This window comes from Sitophilus oryzae, unplaced genomic scaffold (genome assembly GCF_002938485.1).
Source record: "Sitophilus oryzae breed Bouriz unplaced genomic scaffold, Soryzae_2.0 scaffold_1576_pilon_pilon, whole genome shotgun sequence".
Taxonomy (NCBI): Eukaryota; Metazoa; Arthropoda; class Insecta; order Coleoptera; family Curculionidae; genus Sitophilus; species Sitophilus oryzae.
Window position 1 is genome coordinate 806,240 of NW_022146254.1, and position 25,427 is coordinate 831,666.

At 33.4% G+C, this 25,427-nt stretch overlaps 1 protein-coding gene across 2 annotated transcripts in view; it reads right to left on the reverse strand.

Moving 5' to 3' along the window:
• LOC115879121 (matrix metalloproteinase-2-like) overlaps positions 1–25,427 on the reverse strand; it is a 245,013-nt gene that overhangs the window by 33,100 nt on the left and 186,486 nt on the right. Inside the window, exons 1-2 of one of the 2 annotated variants that reach the window (XM_030895779.1) lie at positions 19,765–19,808; positions 4,056–4,208 (exon numbers count right to left, since the gene is read on the reverse strand). In XM_030895779.1, coding sequence (XP_030751639.1) covers positions 4,056–4,208; positions 19,765–19,793 — 182 coding nt within the window. In that variant the 5' untranslated portion in view covers positions 19,794–19,808. Of the gene's footprint in view, positions 1–4,055; positions 4,209–19,764; positions 19,809–25,427 lie in introns of those variants that run through there. The other variant, XM_030895778.1, reaches the window with a different exon arrangement.

The following is a 25,427-nucleotide window of genomic DNA, read 5'->3' on the forward strand; positions in this document are numbered from 1 at the left end:
TGAAAAAAACGGATTTTTTTGAAAACCAATTTTATTTTTTGCTGTCGTTACTTTTTAGAAAATCAAAAAACTAATTGCACATTCTCACAGCCACTTTATTAGAGCTATCTGATGGTATTTTTAGATTTTCAAATTAGTTGATAATTTGTGAGATACAGAGGCCAACTTAATTTTTTTAAATACGGACCTGCATTTTTTATTTCAGGTTTTGAAAGAACTCGGTCTCCTGAGTACAATAGTATGCCACACTTGATACTTTTTTTTTGGTTTGGTTACCTTAACAATAACAAAACTATTTATATTATTTAGATTATATTCATCACAACAATATTGATCAGCGCTAATTAATATTGAATAAGGAAAATCAATAAAAATTGTTTTGGACATTTGAAATCAATACATTTCAACATTAAGAGTACAAAAACAATTAACGAGTATTAAAAAAAAAACAATTAAAGAGTACAAAATGCATTCGGAAGTATTAGAAGATCATCTCTTCAAAGAGCTATAAATAAGATTGAACGAAAGACAAATGTGTGCATTATGGAGGGTGGTAACTCTTTCGAACATGCAGAGCATTAGAAACTAGTTTGCAGAAGTTGATCTATTTATAATAACAACGATTAATATTATGCATATTATTAGATCTTACACTGAGATTTCAAATTCACAATAAAAAAAGTTAAAAATAATAGATATCTTTAAATTGCTGACCTGGATATTAATTATTTGAATCTTTCAATTGGCGTGATTTTCCTTATTCAATGTTAATTAGCGCTGATCAATATTGGTGTGCTAAATATAATCAGATTAAATAAATTAAAAAACCTGAGTCGGACTTCAAATTATTTTAAATAACAGTTAAATAGTTTTGTTACTGTTAAGGTATCCAAAACAAAAAAAAAAGTATCAAGTGTCGCATATCATTGTACTCAGGAGACCGAGTTCTTTCAAAACCTGAAAGAAAAAATGCAGGTCCGTATTTTAAAAAAATAAGTTGGCCTCTGTATCTCACAAATTATCAGCTAATTTGAAAATCTAAAAATACCATCAGATAGCTCTAATAAAGTGGCTATGAGAATGTGTAATTAGTTTTTAGATTTTCTAAAAAGTAACGGCAGGAAAAAATAAAATTGTTTTTTTCCAGAAAACTCATCAATCCTTGGAATTTTTAAAACTTTTTTGATGGCATCTTGGTGAACATGTAAAGGAGCAACTTTGCCCCAATTTAACTATCTTCGTATCTATTACGGTTTCCGAGATACCAACGCTCGTACCTCGAATTTGTAGCACCCTGTATAGTTATCAACCCTATTTGAGCCACTTTTGAGACACACCAGGTATAATAATTAGCTTATAAAACGAAAAACAATAAACTTTTTATTTCTAACTAAAATTTCTTTTGGCGGATGATAATAAAAGGCCAAAATGAACTCGAAATTTTTAAAGTACAATTAGTGAAACAAACTTGTTTTAACGTTTAACTAAACGTGTGTAAAAAATTATACCGTATGATCGAATAAAAATAGCGTCAGCGATGGCTATGAAAGGAAGATCGCTGTCATTTGTAATTTATAAGTAAAATTATATGGGAAATGTCATCGATCTTCATTTCATAGCCATCGCTGACGCCGTTTTTATTCGATCATACGGTACTACCACTAATGTTGACGTTCTAGATACTGATATTGAAATTAGAGGAATAAACTTCTAGGTTAATTGAAATCACTAATTTATTTCACATATTTCGTTCTGAATGAAGTTAATAGGATACTTTTTACTTTGCCAATTTTAAAGCAAAAACTAAAGCCAAAATCAAAACTTGGCCTAAATCAAATACTAAAGAAATTTGTAACTATATCATATATCGATATTTTTCTCTCGCGCTGGACATCCCTAACCGCGCCCATCCCCGTCCGAAAAGCGGGCACGAACCGAGAGAGCGAAATTTGTATGCAATCGGAAAACCGGGGGACGCTATTAAACTGCACATAATAGTAATACGGTTGAAAGCCCTCTAAAGCGGCCGACAAAAGCCGTAGAGATATATAAAATGACAATCGCAGAAACGTGTATCCTTGAATTTGTCGCGATACGAAGCCAGAGCGGAAATTCCCTTGATCTCCGCTGGAAATTATCTGGCGTGCCCACGGATCGCTCCCCGGGATACGGCCGCCTTAAACGCTAATTCCCAGAAGAATATCGGCCGTTTGTTTTGCGCGAGTCGTCTGTCTTTTCGATAAAGGAGAGGAAAAAACGGGCAGATTTCGAAATCCATATCTGTGAAATATCGAGTGTTATTTGCATTGACATTCCGTTCATTGCCTTTACTTTATACAGACAATTTTTAGGGTTCCGTACCCAAAGGGTAAAAACGGGGACCCTATTACTTAATACTTCGCTGTCCGTCCGTCCGTCTATCACAAAGTTCTATCTTATGAACCGTTATAGCTAGACAGTTGAAATTTTTACAGATAATATATCTATGTTACCGCTATAAGAACAAATACTAAAAACAGAATTAAATAAATGTTTATAAATAAAAAAGTACTTTCACTAAACATTATCTTTTAAGTAAGAATTTTACATAGAATCTTTCGGAAAGTCCCCGGTGGCCGTGTGGTTAAAGCGTTAGGACTTTACGCTGCTATGACGTATCAGCCGTAGTAAGGCAGGTTCGAATCCTAGTCAAGGCGACTTTTTTTAATCGTTTTTAATTTTTACATATTTTTACATATTTATTTTTACTTTTTACATATTTATTATTGATTAATACAATTTTTAGTAATGTGTTTCTTCATTTTTTTTTAAATTATCTACTTATACGCGCATTCAAAATTTCAGCTATATAGGAAAAAAAGTTTACAATTATATAGTGTCTATAGATGTATATACATATGTGTCTATAGCTAATATTGTATAGATAATGAATGGTACGGAACCCTTCGTGCGTCAGTCTCGACACACACAAAATATCTGCTGAGAAATATTGCGAAACAGTTTCGTCACATTTTTGATACATATGTTTCGTAACATAAATCGCTTTTTGTTTCGAAACATTTTACCAAATATCGTTTCGCTATCATAAGCTATAACTATAAAGATCTTAGTGTTTTACAAATTTTTCGAAACTTTTATGAAACAGATGTGGCTCACATTTACAGATTTCATACCCGTTTTGTAACACCCGTCCATAATTTATTTGATATTCTGTCAAATATGAGAACATAACCTTACTTTAATTGTTTTGATTTTGTTCTGCAGTTTTTGCATTTAAGCATTCTTTAAGTTTATGGTTCTATAATTAAAAAAAAAACAGAAGGAAGGACATTGTATGGTGAGTACAAATACAGATAATTTTCTTAAGGTATTTTATAATTATTTATTATACGCATGCCGAGATGATTTGTTTTAGGGATGTAATAGCAGCCACTACCCATACCCAACAGGAGACCGAAGAAAAATATTATCAGCAAACCATTTTTTTTTCTTTTTTCCACAGCGGAATACATGTTTTTATGTTTTAATTGTGTTATAATAAGTAAATAAAAATATTTAATTATTTTTACCACAAGTTTTGATTGGCTTTGTTGACAGGTGACTAGAATTTCTACACAGATAGAGCTAAATCGAAACATTTTGGAAACAAGATTTCCATTTATTGTCGATTCATTTTAGAAATACGAGTTTCTCTCTTTCTAGGCGCAAATATGATATTATAACGTAGATGATTTGTGATCAACTCCAATGTCAACTTTATAAAATAATGAATTAAAATTCCGCAATGTTGGCTAGTGATTGAGTAGTTGGCGATTTTAACTAAAATATATATGTTTTTATCGGCTGTTAAGCTTTTAAACTCATAAGAACGCGTTCTGCTTACATTGATTTATATATTTTTATTTTCAGAACCATGATATAGAAATAAAAATAAAAATCTATATTTAAAAAAAAATATTTTGTAGCAACATGCAACAAATAATGATATTAGAAAGATATTGAAAGGGCATTAAAAATATGAAAGTACTTGCCAGTATTTAAAGACAATAACTTACCTGTGAAAATAAATGAGGATGTCAGCTCTGTCGCTATCCACCTCCGCGAATGTCAATTTTGAGTGTTTGGACCAGACGTCCAAAGCTTTGGAGATGACATATCTGACATCGTAGCTGCGGAGATTTTGGTCTTGGAACTGCGTAGTTCTCAAACTGAAACAAACAAGACAATTAAACAATTATAGAGATATGTTTCTGTGAAAAGATAGATATCATATATGCATATATTATGCATCAAGTTACAAGAACACTTTTTTAATAATATCTTTTTGGGAAAAATGCACTCTTCATAACAGTTCTAAAATGTAATGTAATAATCCCTATAGTTTTCCAAATTTCCATACCGTAAATTTAAAACAATTGAAAATATAGTTGATTTTTTCCTGTCCCCATTTACTACTTATTGATTATTGAAATAGTTGGTGGTTATTATTAATTTATATTAACTATTTTTTAATATTTTAGTTGTAGTCGTCAGGTACCCTTTGTATTACGGCCCCTGCCCTTTCGCCAGCTCTGATATTATTAGAAACCACCATAGAAACGCGTTTTGATTTTTGGAAGTTCAACTATATTTTTGTATTTTTCTCTAAAGCGATATGGAAATTTAAAAAAGTGTAAATGAGATTAACCATTTTAGAACAAGCAAGAACTTTCATGAATAATACATTTATCTCAAAAAGTGAACAGGTAATAAAAAAGTTACTCATCTTGTAAAGACAATCCGGAGACATACTGTATAGTTATTCTCCCTTCCGGCAAGTTACATTTTACATAATAAGATCCCATACAGCACGTCCAAATCAAATTACGTTTCTACAAGGGAGACACATGAAAAACTAAATATGTTAAAGTGAACCTAAGTGTTCATCTAGTTCTAACATATACATATGAGATACACGCAGGTTTATATTGATAGAATTGTGTGATACAGTGTTTACTAGTTGTATACCGTGTGCACACAAGATTCTAAAAAGTTTTTTTAACGTAACAAATAATTATTAAAATGGTGAAATCTGACGTCGGTATATGAGACATACAATGTATAAGTCATATGTATGTGTGATACTTCGTATTATAGTTGTGCTTATAGTACACACCTTGTAAAAATGTGACGTATACACATAATATAAATATCTATATAGACAATTTGTAATAGTGTACTGTTGTGTCTACATTCTAGCATGAAATGAAGATGTGCGCACGCGCGGATAGCCTCAGCGTAATACACCGACTAAGTGTATCTTATGTGTCCTCTCTCCTTTCTCCTTTCTAGGAGTGGTATGTGTTAGCAGCCATTATTGTTTTATCATTCGGAAGCTCTATATAAATGTTCTGTTTATGTGTAGTTTAAAAGAGATTTTAAGGTAAGCACAAGTTTTTAATTACCTTGTTACACTTTTCTAAGAGTATTATTAATATTATAGCAGCGACTCTTCCCTTTCTCGATACCTAATTTACCAAATTTTGACTCCAATGAATGAAAACTCCAAATATTCTCGAATAATGATAAAGAGGTTAGCTCTGCAATATATTTTTTTTAATTTGAAAATAATAAGAATCTAAATGGACCAGAGAAAGAAAGATTTAAACACTTCAAAGAACTTCTTACACTGATATTCGGTAAGTTATTGATGGATCAATATACAGTTATGTTTAATATTCAATAATCAGTTTCATATAAAATTTAAGGGTGAGATTGTTAATCTGGAAATAAAATACAACAATGTCCAACAGAGTGCTCGATGAATGAGTATGCTAACAAACCAACTGCTTGGAAGGAAAAGAGGAGAAAAAATGACGAGGAGAAATAAACGATGTCCACCAAATCGTGGCGATATACCTGTGTTTACCATTTTAGTATGTTGTTATACTATAGGAACTTATATTTTTAATACATTTTGATACAAATTCTGTTCTTTTACAGTGTTTTCTTTTGGAAAATACAAAGTTTTGCCTTCCTAATTTTCGTTCTAAAAAGATATAATTGGGATCATTGAATAAATAATGCTTAAAAAGAACGAAAAGTTAGGCATCAAAACATGTTTTATTTCCTAAATTCGTTCATAAGAAGTAGTTTTATCTAGCACAAGATGTATATACGAAGCAAAATACATACGTATACACGCGGTAGTCACAACTGCAATGTGTAAACAGAGTTTAAACGTAATACACAAGCACTATGTATCCTACGGCACACTCTGTATCCCTTACTTTATGTATACGTAAATGCTATACTGTGGCTACATGGTGAGGCGGACGTTTACCTTTGTGCATACGTGTTGAACTACAATGTGGAAACGTAGCATATTTACATCGGGGGAATTGTGTCACCCTGTGTCTGCATCTAATAATGTATACACATCGTAAATGTGATTTGATGTGCTGTATGTGATATATTTGATATCAATTAAACTTTGAGTTACGTAATCGAGGGCGCGATTTTTAAATTCATTGTTGCCAACACGGACATATTCGATGACGTACTGACTAACTGGAATTTAAATTTCGCGCTGGGGATTCAAGTGGTAGCTCTGTAAAAAATGTCAAGTTCCTGATATTGTAATTCGTTTTGACACTTTAGTTTTGTATTACGAGATTTTGGTTTAAATAAATAGTGTTGTGATACTTTAAGCTTAAAAATGTTTACTAGCAGACCTTGCAGTCGAACATTGTTCTTTTTAGAACCTCTTTTTGTGCGAAGTGTACAAGATAGCTTAATAGCCGTAAAACACTCATCGCAACTTTATTAGACTATTTTGAACGGAAAAGCGGTAGTAATAATCCTTTATGTCCCTTAAGTGCTGTTAAGAAGGTGAGTTTTGTTGATGTAAATAATAACTATTTATATTTTTATAATTAATTTATTTTTGTTTCCTAAAATATTTTGATCAAAAGAAAATATGCAAAAGTGGGCATCGCTGTGCCGTTCAAGCTTAATCACGTGACTAAAAATTTATTTGGTATGAACTGTAAGTAATTATCTAGGCGGGATTACAAATTTAATGTAAAAGACGACAATGGTCGCCGGCTGGTACTGAATTGTCTGTGATTTTATATCGCTGATTCATCTAAAGTATTTACATAATGTTATTCACCAACAAAAAATCTTATTGAAAAAATGTTTTCATTGTCACTAGCAAATTGTTCTATTATGCTTTAGAAAATTGATGCGGGATCATCCCTCGTTCATAATAAAAGGCTCCTTCCCGTAATAAAACTAGCGACAGCCTGATTCAGGGGTGGAACACGCCGAATACGGGTCTCGCGTTGCCGTCTAGTCTCGCTGCGACATCGCACCAACGTATATCGCTCATTAAGTTCCGTATTATTATTTATTTATCATTTAATTGGATTGAAAACTTGGGCGTCATGCGAACACTTTATTAAACTCCGGCTCTATCGAACTAAATTCACATCGGGATCGTTTAACTAGAAGTTAAATTAACTCGGGCTGTGTCAGTTAATACAATTGATAGGCTACCAGCCCCCATATTTCGTAATTGAATCAAAATGTTTCTCTCTTAGCGAGATTGGGTTGTTGGAAAATAGACTACTATTGCCAAGTATTTAGGCGTGTAGTAATCGTTAAATTTTTACAATCGAGATTTATTATGGTAAACCTTTCGATAAATTGTGTTCAATTTTTGAGAGACTTTTTAGTATTTTAAGTTTATGGTATATGGCGATATGCTTGGAAGTATTAACTTTACTAACTAATTAAATTTAAAATTTTTTAAGAATTACTAATTGAGGACAAAAGTTAATCAGAAAATAAGAGTAAATGGTAAACTTGTAAATAGTTGATTTTTGAGTTTGCAACTTTCCCTCTTCAACAGCAATATTCTCATGTATGATGAGTTATAGCTGGTAGACAACTTTAAAGCAGCCAACAACAGACTTCGAATAAACCTACGCCAACTGAAGGATAACTGGTGGTCTCAAAAAAGCATCGCGACTATCGTTAATTATTCGAGGCTGTAGAAGAAGTATAAGACCCAACCAAGAAGGTAAGCTGTCCAATCATAGAACAAAATGGCGAACTTCTAAGAGAGGAAGAGCAAATTAGAAACCGCTGGAAAGAGCATTACAGCCATATCCTTATCTACAAAATAAAATAGTTATATTTTTTATAAACACTTCTGCGTTCAACCTAAACGGACGCTGCTTGTCAGAAGTTATGTTTACAGAAATACAAATTTGCCTAACAAAGAAAAAAATGCTTAACGTTTCGGAAAGTTATCTGTTTCCGTCATCGGAAGCAAAAAAAATACAAAGAATAAAGAAAAAAACTATTTAAAATATTTAAATTCAACTATTCGAGAACACTTTACTTTTTAAAACAGATACGTCTACAATAAACCTAAATGACATTATATCAAGTTAAACTTCAAAATTAACAATTACTACCTGATAACAATTACTTAATAAGGTAAAACCAAAAAGCTTCAAACTTTCTGTATAATTATTTTTAAATTTTACGTATGTTATGTTTATTTATGTTATGTTCTTTAAAATTAAAGAAGCGATTGCCATACATTACTAACATCTACAGATGCATGAGCAATACATTGTTTTTTTTTTTTGCTTCCGGCGACGGAAGGAGATAACTTTCCAAAACGTTAAGCATTTTTTTCTTTGTTAGGCACATTTGTATTACTGTAAACATAACTTCTGACAAGCAGCGTCCGTTTAGGTTCAACGCAGAAGTGTTTACAAAAAATAACCATTTTATTTTGTAGATTTTCTTGCAGTGCAGTGGCGAAATACCCATAAAGGATTTTTTTGGAGAAATACCTCAGTATAACAGTCTCGATGTATTAGATATCCCAATAACACAACAGGAAATAAAAGCCTCCATAAAACAGAAAAACAACAAATCAGCTGGCTGTGACGTGATTTCGGTGGAAATCTATAAGTCTGCATGTAAAGATTGGTCATTTTAAGGCTCTTCGTGTCATAGCGGAGAGGTACCTCAGGACTTTGCAACTAATTTGAGGAATTTCACTACTGGCTATCGGAGGACATATTCTTACAAAAATTATGTCAAACCGCCTGCACCCACATATAGAATGCAGGCCAGGCATACGAGGTTTTGGGCCTTAAGCTGAACATCGACAAAACTAAAATCATGTGCACTCTTCCAGAAGATCCAACAATGCTATAAAAATCGGAGAACTATTGGAATATATAGTGGAATTCGATTACCACGGCAGTTTCATTTCTGAAAAGGCCAATATCGACTCTGAAATTCACCACAGGATTAGCAGCGCCTCGAGAGCATTCTGGAAATTAAAAGATAGGGTTTTCTACAATCACGACTTCAGCACAAAAACGAAACTTACAGTGTCCCAAGCAATAATAATTCCCACCATGTTATATGGAAGCGAAGATGGTAAGACGAAGAAGCTTGTAGAGGGTAAGAGGAGGCCGAGTGGACACCTCAAAAGTTACAAGGATGTTTTCCACGGGGATTAACATGCAGAATGAGTGGGAAGAAGCAGCTCACAAGGCACTGGAGAAGAATTGTAGACTCAGTTAACAGTGACAACCAAAAAGTAAAGAGGCAGCAAAGCAATGAAATGTTTGAATGTACATCACGGTACCTGGTACATTTAACATCACGTTTCGGGCTTTTCAGTCACAGAAAAGCCCATGAAAGAAAACGCCTTGCGTGACCATCTTCTGATGCGTGTCAAATACTCGTCAGCGAGTAATGGCAGTAGCAGTAGTAAATATTTCTATTTTGCAGCATGTGATGATCTCGTTGAATTCACCTAAACCGATCGCTCACTCAAGGAGGTTGTGATGGATAAAAAAACACATCACACCCAGGTTGAGTGAGTAACCGAATAGGTGATATTTATATCCATATTTAACGAATATCTCATTAAGGAAAAACATTGGCAAGTTTTTGTTTTTCAAGACCTATTTTACTATGATTTTGAAACCGAACCTTTTAAAAGAGAAAATAAGTATTATTTAACCCCCACAGTTCCCCTTCTGCCTATTTCAAGCACTGTTTACTTCTGCCACATTTTCCTGACGCTTTTGGCAATCAGGAAATAGAAAAATGATTTTATTTTCTTCGCAATTTCTCTCGATTTTCCAACCGTTTTTATTGACTCCTCCGTTTATAAATTCGCAAATTCAAGTAAATCCGGTAGATAACAAGCCGCCCCAGGGGCGGGCCGCCGGCAATTCCCAAATCTCCAATCTCGGGCTTCGATTCAATCGCCGAATTTCCTTCCTGAATTCGCTAATAGATTATTATTTGGTAATTATTTTCATATATCTCTTATGATACTAGGAAATGGATAGATCTTATGGATATTTGGAAATTTAAGTAAATTAGAATACTTGTTATCGGGCAAAATTGTACTACAATACTGTATCCTGCGATTCCAATTTTAATATTTAAACATCTTATTTACTAGAGGTATATAATTATTGTCGGGGTATGTTCCTATAGCTTAACAGTTGAAAAAAGTATATATAGGTATCGAAACGATATAATATGCTGCAACTGCTGCAATTACACATACCTACTCTTTCTATAGTTCTGTTATCTAATACTTTATCCCATTCTTAAAAGATCTTAAAGAACGAAGAAATTTTTTTTAAGCTGGCTCACCTCTATAATTTTTTTATTTTTTCAGATAAAGAAACGAGATTTGGTACCTTAGTAGGTAGGTATATGACTTAAATCAGGCCAAAGATCCTTGAAAAAAAATCGCGTTTTTAACTCTAAATTGAAATTTAAAATACAATTTTTTAAGCGTAAACGTCAAAAGCTGACATATGATATGCCATTCTATTTAGAGTGTCATTTTTTATCGAATAAAGCAAAAAAATAACGAGGGTGTCATTTAAAAATCAAAAGTTGTAATCATTTCCGGTGAAACAGGAAGTGATCGAAACGAATTGAATACGTCGATCAATCCTAATTTATGTCACACGCTAACATACCAAATCCCGTTTTTTTGTAAGAAAACATAAAAGAGTTGTAGGGGCGAACCACTCTTGAGAAACACCTGGTATATTATGATCTTGACTCTCTAATACCTTCTCTATAAATAAATAAAAGCAGAGAAAAAAATTCAATCACAGTTTACTATAAAATGCATTAAATGGACCAAAAAAATACATTTCCAACAAAATCGCAAATCGCAACTCCTAAAAATTTAAACTCGCAGATAGAAGGTTATCACGGTCCTAGTTTAGGGGCCGTCCATAAATTACGTCACATGAATTTTAGGACTTTTGAACCCCTCCCCCCGCCCTTGTCAAAGGTTCTCACATTTTTAGAACCCCCTTCCCCCCTGATGTGACGTCACACTTGTACTAAATTATTAATAAATATAGATCAAAGTCGAAAACTTTTAAAGCTTTTTTTACATCTAAGGGCTGGCAAAGGTTAGTCTTGGATCGAGATTTCCGTATGTAAGAAGAGTACAATGCGTTTATAATGTACTGAACAAAGAGGGGACAGTAAACACGTTGCCAAACATATGAAATAGACCGAGAAACTGTGCACATCGCTAAGAGACGTGGAAGGGGATATAGCAGATTTGTCGCAGTTGACCGGTCGACCCATTCAATACCTCTGTCAGCACTTAAAGTTCTAGGGAAAGGTGTACGTCATGCGTTCAGCTTCACGATTTAATTACGTCTCGTGATACTTAATTTGTTCATTTATTAACGAATCGTTGTAATTTTCCCTATAGCTTGAATTTCTTTAAGTGCAAGCTAGAAACACTTGCATTTTTGGTAAAAATAAGTGGAATTGAGTGGGTGTTCGATAGTGGTCGCGCTATTAGAACTCTGAATTCAAAAATCGATATCTCGAAATCTATTAGAATTAATAGATTGTAGTTTTTTCAAGAACTTTGTTAATATTTCTGCTGTATTCACTTTGTTATGTGAAAATCTTTATCAATAAAAAAATTACAGGATTGCTGAAAATTGCTATGCTCTAAAAGTAAATGGATGGATTGTTTACAATTTTTGAATAGAAAAAACAACCTTATCGAATTTTTCTTATGTAAACATATTGTAAAATATCCGATCTTGAAAATAAAAAAAAAGTTTCAATATCTAAAGTGGTTCTTGAGTTATGACCTGTTATGTGTTAAAAAGTTGAGTTTTTAAATTATCGCGATTACTAACGTTTTCTCGTTATAAAAAAATGACACCCAAACGATATCCTTATAATTCCATTTCAGATGCTCAGAAACATGTCTAATGATTTTATCTAGTTATCTCTTGAAAAAAAAGTCTTTTAAAAATAAGCGGTTTGCGATCGTGATTTTACTTTACTTGATAGGGAAAGGTGTATCGGCAACGCCGTAACAGCACACCGTCGCGCGTCGCGTCGGTCGGTCGTATTTCTCTCACTCCGGCTTAATAAGATCCCTATGCGATTTACTTCCACACATGTAAATGCCGATCCAAAAGTAACAGTTGCCAGCACGGTATATAAATTTCATGCTTTACTATTTTAACATGTTACGTCACAATAATTTTGACCTCCCCTGCCCCTTGTCACACTATGTCACATTACGATGATCCCCCCACTCCCCCGTTAATGTGTGACGTAATTTACGGATGGCCCCTTACAAAATCACAATCGCAGCAAAATTGCAACTCGCAACAAAATCGCAACTCACAATTATAGTAATATTGGTTGCCTAAATTGAAACTCGCAAATAGAAGAAATCGCAGTCGCAGTTTTATGAGAGCCAATCGCAGGTTGCAATCGCGTTGATGTCATATCTAAAAATCCTTGATTATTTTACAATAGATTTATTTTCTTATTTTTTTCTATTCTTAATTCCTTTTTTAATATACGAGAAGGTAAGAATAGTATAGGACATTCAAATGCGACTTATTTTTATTAGTACTGCGATGTTCAATAAACGTTCCTACATTTTCTCCCTTTTTAATATTTATTATCGATAAAAAATCAATTCCGAGACATTCACTGTCATAAAGATATGTTGAAGGAAGTATTATCACTTCTCTGGGTCAATAAATCATCTTCGTTTTTCTTTCTTTTTCAGTATAAACACCATCTATATGTCAATCTAATCTCCATACACTTGACAGTTTACCTATACCGTCTGTAGTATTTCTTCTACTTTTTTGGATGTAGCATTATTTTTAGCGTTTAGGTGGAAATAATTTTCCGATATCGACTTCTATAGATATAGAATGTCATATAAGATTAAATGTTTTTAGATACCGCATACTTCATTTAGGACATAAAGTATTGGAAAATAAATAATTGCGGGACAAATAGATCGTTACACACGAAAACATAGAGATCAAATTGGGGACACCCGGTACATATCTGTATTCGAAAATTACAGAACAAGGCTATAAAGTTAATCTAATAAAAAAAAGAAAACATATCTATTGTTATAAAACACATCTCTGAGTTTGAGGGTTTAATGAAGGTAAACAATTATTATAGTTCAGATATTTTATTAAGCTATTATTGTACCAGGAATTTTAAAGTAACTTTCTGATACTCTTGAATAATTTAAAAATTGGAGTAATATTTTATTTAGATTTCTTTGAAAGTTTGCGCTTTAACTTGAAGAATTTCATTAATGCAAAATAGGATTTTCTTTAATGAATACAAAACTAGTACGATTAGTATGAGAAGGTATGCTGCTTGAAAATATTTCAGGCATGGAAATAATGAAAACTAATCGTTTGGCGTAATTTTATTTTGAAACGGAATACGTTTTGATTAATGTAATATAATATTATAAACGATATACGAGAAATGGGTGTATATAATTATTCTTTTCAAGTAATATCATATCACGATATGTTAAAACCTCGGTTAAAACAATTACAATGGATTTTTGATTTAAATAAAATTAACAGGTACAAGAAAAAAGAATCGGACATGGAAAACATTTTAAAATTATTTATTAATTAATAAATGATTAATAGTCTCTCAAAGATCAAAATATATTAAATACAGATAATGCAGTATCCACCAGAAACAAAACCCATTGTTTCCATTGCCTATAGAATTTTTATGTTTGAACCTCAGTATTACTACACACTCAAGACTGTTTTGAGTTCTTCGATATTTGTTCTATGAATTTTAGATGTATCTTAACTATATCTTTGTTTAAAGGCAGTAGATAAAAGCACAGATTTTACAGATTATAAACTTATCGTCAAAAGCATTGTTTTTCGTGGTTCCAATTTTTGGAGTCGCGCATGAGTTAAATTACTAGTTTGCGCACATAGCACGTCCACTTATGGCCTCTAAAATTGTGCCCAGCGCCTGACCGGCCCAGTTATTACGGTGTTTAAACGCGAGTTTAATTTTGCTCACAGGAAATTTTATTTGTTTACCCACCGTCATAAAAAACAATTTTCGTACCACGAATTAGGGACAAGATTTTTATCTGTATACATATAGTATACCTAATCTGTGATAAAAGTTTCATTTCAAAAAAACTCCCAGAAGAATCTTTTATGTTTTTGTATATTTTTTAATGTACCAGCTGTCATTTGCTTTGTCTACAAAATAATAATAATAAGCTAAATTTTGCCTACAACAAAGCATTTGACTGCGTCAAATGGATAAAGCTCTGGGGGATTTTGAGGGAAATGGGGGTACCGGAGCATCTTGCTGCATTGATCGAGAGCTTATATACTAATAACACAGCAATGGTAAAAGTGGATGAACACATGTCTGAACACTTTTAAACACATAAAGGCGTCCGACAGGGGTGTATTTTATACCCACCCATCCTCTTTAATATATATGGGGAATATATAATGCGGAGAGCCCTGGAAGACTGGGTACGGAGGTATCAGTGTAGGAGGAGCGAAAATCAACAATTTACGATTTGCAGGCGACACAACATTAATTGCGACAATTGAAGAAGATATGGCGAGTCTGCTGTTGCGAGTAGAAAAGTGCTGAAATCAGAATACAGTTAGCAAAAACTGCCACAACGCGTCTTACCAGAATATGACAGAGCAGAGTGATAACCCACACAACAAAGAATTTGCTGCATACAATTGTCTTCTCAATATTTCTTTATGGAGTGGAATCCTGGACCATCAAAGCATCGGAAAGGTGCATCATAGACAGCTTTGAAATGTGGTGCTACAGACTTATGCTGAACCTTTGACAGCTAGAAGAACTAATCTATCAATAATTAATCAGCTCAACATAAGCACGCGATTGTCGGCTATCTGTCTGAAACGTCTCCTCTAATACTTTGGACACATTGCTCGAAGACCTGCCGACAACATGGAGAAAATTATTATAACTGGTGATGTCCAAGGAAAAAGATGTAGAGATCGACTCTACACTCAGTTATCCATCGAGCTGAAGACAAATTAACCTGGAAAGATCTTATAAAACAAAAAGTATTCTCATAGCAGTTGCGACCCTCAGCTATGAGGAACAATGGAGAGAGAGAGAGAGAGTTTTTTTTTGTTTTAAGCTGTTGGTACTTCGATGCTTGGTTGGCTGAAAATATTTTCATTGCTTTGAGCAAAAACAGCCAAAACTTGTATTTCTTCCAATAGGTACAGTTTCTTGTGCACTAGCTTCTTTCTAACCACTGAATGTGGTGTTGATCATACCAAGCTATGTTGGCGATCACTGATTTTTTTTATCATCTAGGTACATCTTTTCTCGATAGTTTGTTTTTTGGTTCATCTCAATAGGTCTATTTTTATTGGAGATATTCGTTTTTGAATAAGACAGTAACAATTTACAGCAATTTTAGCATTGATTTTTCTTTTGGGTCCTTATCAATACGCTTATAAAATAGTGTTTAGTGTTTTTGTAATGCCACTGTTATTGAAAAGTCATATTGTTTAATAACGTTTACTCTCTGATGGTTTCAAGTTCTGAAGTTTAAAACCATCTCTGCTAGAGTAACTGGCCAAAAGGCAATAATACTATGATTTTTCAAAGGCAGACATATAAATCATAAACACCATTTTATAGGTCTGTTGACTAGGACCAAAAAAGCAGTATGGTTTTAATGTAAAAAATACGAAAAAAATTTAGTGTCTTCTTCAAAAGCGAATATCTCCCAAAAAAAGCTATTGAGCCAAAAAACAAACTATCGAAAAAAGATACACCTAGATGATAAAATAATGTTTAAATTCCTTGCTTCGTTAACATATGTTTCAAACTTTCATCAAAATATCAACATTTTGTTTTCCCTCGTATATTTGACAGATGGCATTTTTATTCTTAATTTAGAAGGAGATATTGAAAAGTCAAATAACTTAGCTACAAGAAGTCATTTAAACACTGTCCTATGTATGTTGCTTTTCTGTAAATAGATGTGTTCACTTGATTGTCCAACTTACTTTCTATAGTAATAGAGTTTATATGTTCCAGAAAAGGTGTTTAAAATATACCTTATTTATATTTTTAACTGATTTGCGGGCAACTCTTTTCGGGGAACTGAACTTTTTCCAATCGATGTCGGTACAAATTATAATTCTTTACGGTCTTAACCGTCGGCGTCGATCGGGATGAACGCGGAAAAAGGTCTGGCAAAATGCACTCGGACACACTTCGAACCGCTGGAAAATCCGGCCGATCCAAAGTAAATATGACGTCAATTCGGGCCGGAGATGGATGGCGCCGGGACCCTATTGGACCACCACCGTGGAAATTTAGAGGTTAGAGTTAACGTGGGATGACAACGTGAAGAAATACAACTAAATGGAGGACCACAGCTCAAACTGGCGTAGGACGGTTATTCTTTCAGCTGTCTTGATTCGATGTTTATGTGAATTTATTAAATGGGTAGAATATTTTTCGGATTTTGACCATGTGTGAAAGCGTAGTTTTTAATTACAAGGGGTTGTCAGTATGTAAGGTTGTATATGTTGATGACATTGAAAGGTAATTCAAAGATCGAACTAATATGATCTTATCTAATCGGTGAATGGAAGTTGATCCTAAAGGACTGTAGCGTTTTATCGTCATTTTACCACTTGTACACCTCTCTAAAAAAACGTACAATGTCTAAGCCGTCAGTCAATTTAATTAAGGGGGATGGTTATGATAAAGGGTGTCTCTTGCAAATCGGCCACAGAGGGCAAAAATTCATCTAGAATGGCTTAGTTCTTGGTGGACGTTTAACGAGAATGTCTGGCAGCCGCATAGTATATTCTACACACTGTCTAGTCTTCGTGTTTACATATACTACAGGGTAGAATGTAGAATGTTTAAGAGGGAAGTTAATCACCGCGACCTTAGGCTGAGAACATAGTGGAGCGACGAGGAGAGCGGCGAGCAAGCAGCGCGACGTCGCGTCCAAAACAAATCTGTGAAGACAAGTACGCGTGAACATAGTAAAGCGATCTGCTCGAGCGGTTAGATCGAGCGGCGAGATCGATTCAAATTATTTTGTTTCTTCGCTTTGTCGCGCTGTAGAAAACGATGGATTTCCAAAAATTAATAGATTTAGTGTTTGTAAGAGAGTTTTGATTGGACAAAAAGATAGTAATCACCATAACCGGTATATTTTAGATAAGTTATCTCTCCGGGTTTTGAAAATTTCATGTTGTAGTGTACAAATTTCATGTACACTACATCTTTTCGTTTGTTGGTTTCGAATAAACTAAATGTTTGCGACACTACTGTCCAGAATTTTAGCTGCTGTTAACATTTTAAAGAATAAATAAGCAAATGAAAATAATAAAATTGTAAGTACCTCGCTATTCCTCGCCGCTCTACTATGTTTTAGCACCTCGACATCGCGCTGCTTGCTCGCCGCTCTACTCGTCGCGCCACTATGTTTTTAGCCTTACAGATCTATTGTGTGTTCCCCTTTCTTGAGTTATAACGAGTTATAAGTTATCATAAAGTCTCAGGGCTTTAACAAAAGCCAGTATCTGAGACGACTCTACAGAGGCCAGCTCTCCATCCCCGACATCAGCCGTACCAAAGTTCATGGCTCGAACGGTCGTCGTCTCGGCGCACTCAGTTATAAGGTGTTCTGGTGTTTCCTCATTTTCCCGACAGAATCTGCATTCGCCGTTGTTTCTCAGCTTCAGCCTACTGAGGTGTTCGTTGATGATACAGTATCCTGTTAGAAACCCCGTGACAATTTGAAGATTGTTTTTACTTAAATCAAGGAACATCTTTGATTTTTCTCGGTCGTAAGTTCTGAGGAATTTTTTTGAGTGTCTTAGACCGTTGGAAGGCACCCATTCCAGGTTACGGATGGAGTCTTCTAGGCTCTTCAGTTCCGCTTTCAGTTGGTTTCCGCTTGGAAAACTGAACGGTTCTGATCCAGTTAGTGGAGTGTTCGCTCCTTTTCTAGCTAGATCATTTGCTCTTTCATTGCCTTCTATCCCTTGGTGAGCAGGCACCCAGAGTAGGAGGACTTTATTTTCTTTAGCATCTACTTCAAATTGTATGAATCATATATTTCTTCTGTAAATAGTTGCTTGAGTTGATTTTGGATTCGTCATTTTGGAATCAAAAGAAATAAATGGTTTTGTATGAAAGTGAGAAAAAATTATCATGATTTAATTGTTTAATTCATTGTTTTTGTTTAATTGTTTAAGTTTCATAGTAAAAATATGAAAAAAAAAATTCTTGTACTTTCCCTTCGCCTGAAGCCGCTGGAGATATCATCATCATTTTCAGCTTATAACAAACATTTCCAATTATGGTGTAGCCTCCCTCACGTATTTAGATACTCTCTTTGTAGTTGGGCCCATTGTTTTCTATTATTAGCTATGCGGGCCGAAGTTATCCCTGCTAATTTCCTAATATTATGGTCCCATCTCCGGTTCGGTCTTCTTCTAGGTCTTTTAATTGCTCGTGGGTAATTTTGTGGTCCATCTGATGTCCGTTCTTCTTGCCAGGTGTCCTGCCCAGTGCCATTTGAGGGATTTGATTTTGTGGACGACATCTACTACCTGGGTTTTTTGTCGTATTTCGTTCCACTGAGCGTTATGCGACCTGCAATTTCCTTATAATGTCCGTCTTAAGTATCCAGGTTTCGCAGGCATAGGTCATGACTGGTAGTACACATTGGTCGAATGTTTTCTTTTTTAGATAAAGTGGCATTCTAGATTTGAATATAATGAATTTCTTCCATAAGTACTCCATGGTAACTTCTGTTGATTACTGGTAGTAAAGATCCCGAGTTGTGTAGTAGTTGTCCCAAACATATTTATTCTTCTACTATTTATAGTTGTGTGTTATTTATTACAATGTCTTTTCTGTCTACTAGTTCGTTGTACATTTCTTTAGTTTTTGCTAAATTAATTTTGAGACCTACTCTATTGCTAGCTGTATTTAGTTCGTTCGTAATTTGTGTTTGTTGTTCTTCAAGACTATTGGTAATTAGGATTATGTCATCCGTGAATTTTAGATGGTTAAGATATTCTCAGTTGACGGAAGATTTCTTCTAGTGTTGCTGTAAACAGCTATTTTACCATACGACCAATAATAAATTAAAATGAAAACATCTAAAGCAACGATTAATTTTTTTATATAAAAAAAACGTTTAAAAAACTTAGTTACGATACTGGTTTTGGTTTATAACACAAAATCTCTCAGAAAGAATAACGACGTAAGGAAACGCCACTGTGAACTACAATCGCATAAATAAAGGGGGAGTTCGACGACCTCCCCTCACTAAAATCATATAAATTCCTATTGAGTAATAAACTGACATACCTACGGGCCACATATGCATATGGGTACATATCCAAAATACCCGTCTATTCAATTTGTGGTCAAATATGGGTCATTTGCCGATCAAAATGTTTTGTGCGGCACATTGCTGACATAGAGGCGACAGATAGGTCGCCTAGGGTTAGGCGGTCGGATAGCTCGCAGTCTCTAAATTAACGACGAAAGAATTTTCCTAATATTCCACCACAGCTTCAATTAAATGTATAACGTAATATTATAATTTTTTAGATGCATTTGGTTATACAGGGTCCGGCAATAGTGTGTCGGCAATAAGCTCCTAAAATAATAAACTTATGAATTTTGTTTAAGTGCAAACCTAAAGAGATATTTTTTTTAAGTGGAACACCCTGTATATTGTTGCATTTTTGGCTTCCTTTCAGATCACTCTACATAATGCAGATACGAGTGAATATATTTCGAGTTTCAGAGATATTAATGAATAAATAAAAAATATATTTTTCAGCCTTTCTTAAAATAAATATTAAAAATACAAGAACTGTCCTGAAAGAAAAACTAAATTAGGCATTTAGTTTAGATGGTTTGTACTTACTTTGCTATAAATATCGTAATCTTAAATCGTACAGGGTGTTCAAAATTCTACGCCAAACTTTCTAAAATATAAAATAAATTTTCTTTGTTTTTTTAAACGAAACACCTTGTATATTATTTTTAATAGATGGAGAATTAAAAAATGAAATTTTTTTGTATTTAGTAGAGTATGTCAAAATTTTTAACCGAGTATTCGCGGTTTTATATTTCTTATCGCATTTTTTAAAGCCACCCAAAATTTTTCAAAGCCACCTGAATGATGAATGAATTTTCTCGCGTATTTTACATGTATTTTACCATTAAAAGAGCCATATGAAGTATTACCGCAAGTATCTGAGGAGCCGTTAAAATTTTTGAAATACTCAAAATACAAAAAATGTTCATTTTTAATTCAATTAAAAAAAACGAAGAAAAATTATTTTTTATTTTAGAAAGTTTGACGTAGAATTTTGAACACCCTGTATGAATTAAGATTACGATATTTATAGTAAAGTAAGTACAGACCATTGAAAATAAAAACCTAATATAGTTTTGATTTCGGGACAGTTCTTGTATTTTTAATATTTTTTTTTAAAAAGGCTGAAAAAAATATCCCTTTTAATTTTTTTAGTAATACTGAGTATTACATTTAGTATTTTTTTAGTAATCTCTGAAACTATCAAAAAATATTTTAAAATATCTTAGGATTATGTAAAGTAATCAGAAAGGAAGCTAAAAATGCAATAATATACAGGGTGTTTCATTAAAAAAAATAACGAGATCCATTCAGACTTTTTGACCACCCTGTAGAGGTTAAATTATTTTCCTGAAATATATCCTAATATATACTTTAGAATTTAGATTTGCACTTAAATAAATTTCCTATTTTTTTTATTCTAGGAGCTACAGATGCCCCAAGCACTATTGTCGGACTCTGTATAAGGTGATAAAAATCGCATTATTATCGCTTATATGTTATATTATATTAATTATATATAAAAAAGGGCGTGGTGTTATCAGGTTATAGGTGCCCGGTAGCGTAGAAGTACTTACAGTTCTCGTCTACCAATTCAGGGGTTGTGGGTTCGAATCCCACAGCCGACTATTTTTTAACAAAATAAAAATAGTTTGGGTACCTAGATCGACTCAGCCTTTAAATGAGTACTTGGGATTCACAATCCTGAGGTAATAATAGGCGGTTGAACCGTAGTGCTAGCGCTAGCCACATTACCTTCCTTGCATACCGAACGGCTCTAGTATGGCAAGCTGTACCTTGCTACTCCGAAGGCGTTAAACGCTATATACGGGAGCTATTATTATATATATTAAAAAAGACAAACACATTTTTTAAATATTTTAAGAACCGTTGCCGTTGTTCCGATTTGAATGAGATTTGGGGTCCTTATATTTTGCTAAGCGCTTTAACATTTGAGTTTCACAGGAATCAAGAAAAAATACGCAAAGGGTAAAAAGTAAAAACTACTGCCACCCCTGCATAGAGGTAAATTGTGCCTAGCGAGCCACATTAACAACGTTAATATATTAATTTATTTTATTTAAGTATAAAATAGAAAAAAGAAGATATTGCATAAAAGATACACCAGTAAAAATAAGAATTCTGTAATTAATGTTAGTAAAACTGCATTAAAGACAATTTTCAAACTTTTCTTACACAGCAAAATGCACGATATAATTATTTTTGGTCTTAAAAATAAATGCCTTTTTATTCAATTAAATAGTGTGTTTAATGATATTAATGTGTCATACAGCAGCTGTTAAAATTATTTATGTATTGGAATAAATGGATCTTTGATAAATAAACCGCAAATCCGGTAAATATACTGTTAAAATTTATACATAGTCGCAATAAATACTTCTGTACTACTGTAACAATTAATTCAGACAAATATATTTAGAATAGTTAAGAAAATAAGAATAAGAAGAATAATTTAATACACTATTACAGTTGGGGGTTGGAACCTTTTTTGGTGTTACAACAGTAATTCACTGCAATACACCAAAACACTTTATTTTTAGCACTGAACGCGCGTATCGCTATCCATGTTAGCATCATCAGCAGATGATGCTAAAATGCTAGTTTTAATCATCTTCTAGACTAGTATTAATCATCTGCTGATGATGCGAACATGGTTAGCGAAATCCACGAGTCCAGATTTAAAAGTAAATTAGTTTGGTGTATTGTGGTGAATTAGTGTTTTTATTTTGCTGAATACACTAAATAAGATTAACCAAAACATATTAAAAATGTATCTTTAAATTTTTAATATGTTTTGGTTAAATATATGGATTTAGATAATTTTTTAAACAAATATTTCTGGCATAATGTTATGTAGTATTTGTACTGCTAATTTCATCATCATAAATAAAAAAAAAAATTGAAGAATATCGTAAAAATCTTAGAAAAATATCTCTCTATATTCAATTAATTCAAAATTATTATTAAATAACAAAGATTAGTTTTTTTCATTAAAAAAAAATTTGTAAAGATTTCTAAAATTTCAGAATAATTTTACTATGTTAATTAGACACTAATATTAAATTGGAAAAAGAAAAAAAATAAAATGGTCGAACAAGAAAGTTAACTAACCACAAACTTAAAGCGCTTAAAGCTTTTCATTCTTGAAGCAACGTCAAATGAATTACCATTTCTAAATAAATAAAGGAAAAAGAACCTCAACTTGTGTGAACTTTTTTCCTATCACAAACATTAGAAACACTTTTTTTATTATAAACAGCAAAATAATGCTAATATAGAAAACTAATTAAATCATTCATAGTATATAGTAGTAATTATATCAACGAAATTATGATATTTTACTATGTAGAAAAAAGGCATAACATATTTGGCTTAGGTTTAGTGCATTCTATACAAAAATGGATTAAAATATCTTCGTTTATGCCTAAAATAAATACTAGTAAAAGTTAAATAACACAGCTAAAAAAATAAACATTTAACTAAACAAAACAAAAACCAAAATTATAAAAATAAAAAAAATTGAGTGAGAAATGGAAGAAAATTAATATTTTTTGTAAAATTTAAATCTTAAGGCATAAAATTGGCTCGCTACTAACATTGACTCTATATGTATTTTTAATTGTTATTCTTTCTTTAAAACAAATATAATTTACACGAGTAATATAATTAAGAGCAAATAAGTATTTATAAAATATCTAGTAAATCCATATGGATTTATTTTAATAAAATGATTAATTGTATCAATTTTCCAGAGTATTGTTATAATGATACTCTGGAAACACAACTGAAACTCAATTTTCAACTAAATATAAAATTTACTCTATTCAAAAACTTACGGTTACCATACTCCACGCCGAAGCAAACGCACCCGTCGAAGAACTTTACCGAAAAAAATAAAATTTAGGCCGTGTATATATCGCGTGCGACTCAACTCTACAACAATTTGATACTGTCCCGTCGACGGAGGAGCGCTCTACCGCTGGCAGAAGTCGCATTCCAAAGGCAGGACGCGGACGTCCGGTCCGCGCTTTTATAAGCTCCGTCGCGCGGCGGGACGGGGACGAACGCGCGCCGAGCGCCGATCCGTATCCACCCCCTTTTTCCAGAGAGGACGTCGTGTGACGTGACGACCTTTGGGGGTGGATAGTGGTGGCGGTACCTATCGGCTTTCTGGCATTTTGTTTTCCGAGTCAAGAAAACAGACGGACACAAGAAGAATGCTGTTCCAGAAAGAGACTTCTTCCAAATATCAACTTTTTTTATAAATATTTCCTGCTTAAGAGTCACGCTGTAGTGTTCGGGTCGAAAGGAATATATATCACATTTCAGAAATCTGCCTAAGGCTTAGCCCAATCCTGTCGTGTTAAGCCACACCCAAAATTCCAAACACACGTTCTTTGATTAAGGTTTGCAGAGCTTCATCATTTGCCATAAAATAGCGAGCAATTTGTTACAAAACCATATACATTATGTATCACTGTAATGGCAAAACTTCAATCTATTTCCGTTTTGTAACGGAATTTTAAATTATGTCTTAATTTTCGAGAAAATTTAGTACAAACATAAGGAATATTTTGTTGATGTTTGACCATCAAAATCTTAAAAATAAAAAAGTTGTCTAAAAATGTGCTACAATACGAATATAGTATAATCCTTTATCTTTAATTTCCTTCTTCATTTGTGTAAAACTACCTAGCCAGTTTTACATAAAGCGTTAAATATCGAACGCTTATTTTGCTACTTTGTCGGACTTGTGAAATGGACTCTTAACGGTCGGTGCACATATCATCGAACACTGTAAATTTTCTTATTCGTAAACGAAGCGTTTCAGTTTCCCTCAATGTAGTCATGTTCTGCTATTTTTCTCTTAAAAAACATGTTGCATTGCATTTCTACTGGATGAAGGGAAACAAAACAAACTTCAGTAAGAAGATTTACAACATATCTAACGTTAAAAGAATTAATAGTAGCAGAAACTCTATCTGGATGGAAATATAAAAATATGCAGTAAATACACCTACCTTGGAACTCAGATAGATTATACTGGGCGAACAGAAAGCGAGAACGAGGAAAAAATATTGAAAGGTAAAAAAGTCGTCAGTGTCTAAACTCAGTATTATGGTCCAAACACATCTCATATGAGAAAAAAACATACTATTTATAATTCTATCATTAAATGTATAGTTTCATATGGATGTGAAACAACAAAATGACAGCTTACTAATAGAATGGAACAACGACCATTACCGCTCTAGATAGATTTCTGTCGAAGATCTGCGGGGAAATCAAGATTGGAAAGAGTACCGAACAAAAAGATAAATGAAAGTATGCATGTCCAGCAAACGATAACAGATGAAATACAGAGAAGACAGCTGCTAGTATGGTATGGGCATATAGAAAGAATGAGTGTGGACTGAATACCTAAGAAAGTTCTGAAATGGATACCATCGGAAAGGGGAAAAAACGAAGGCCAAAGGCAACATGGATTGGAGAAGTACATAAAGCTATGTCTGAAAGGAATCGTCAGCCAGGGGATTGGGAAAATAGGAAAGGCTGGCAAAAATGCAAGACCGAGACCAAGACCAAGACTAGCGTGAAACTTGCAAGACCAAGACTAAGA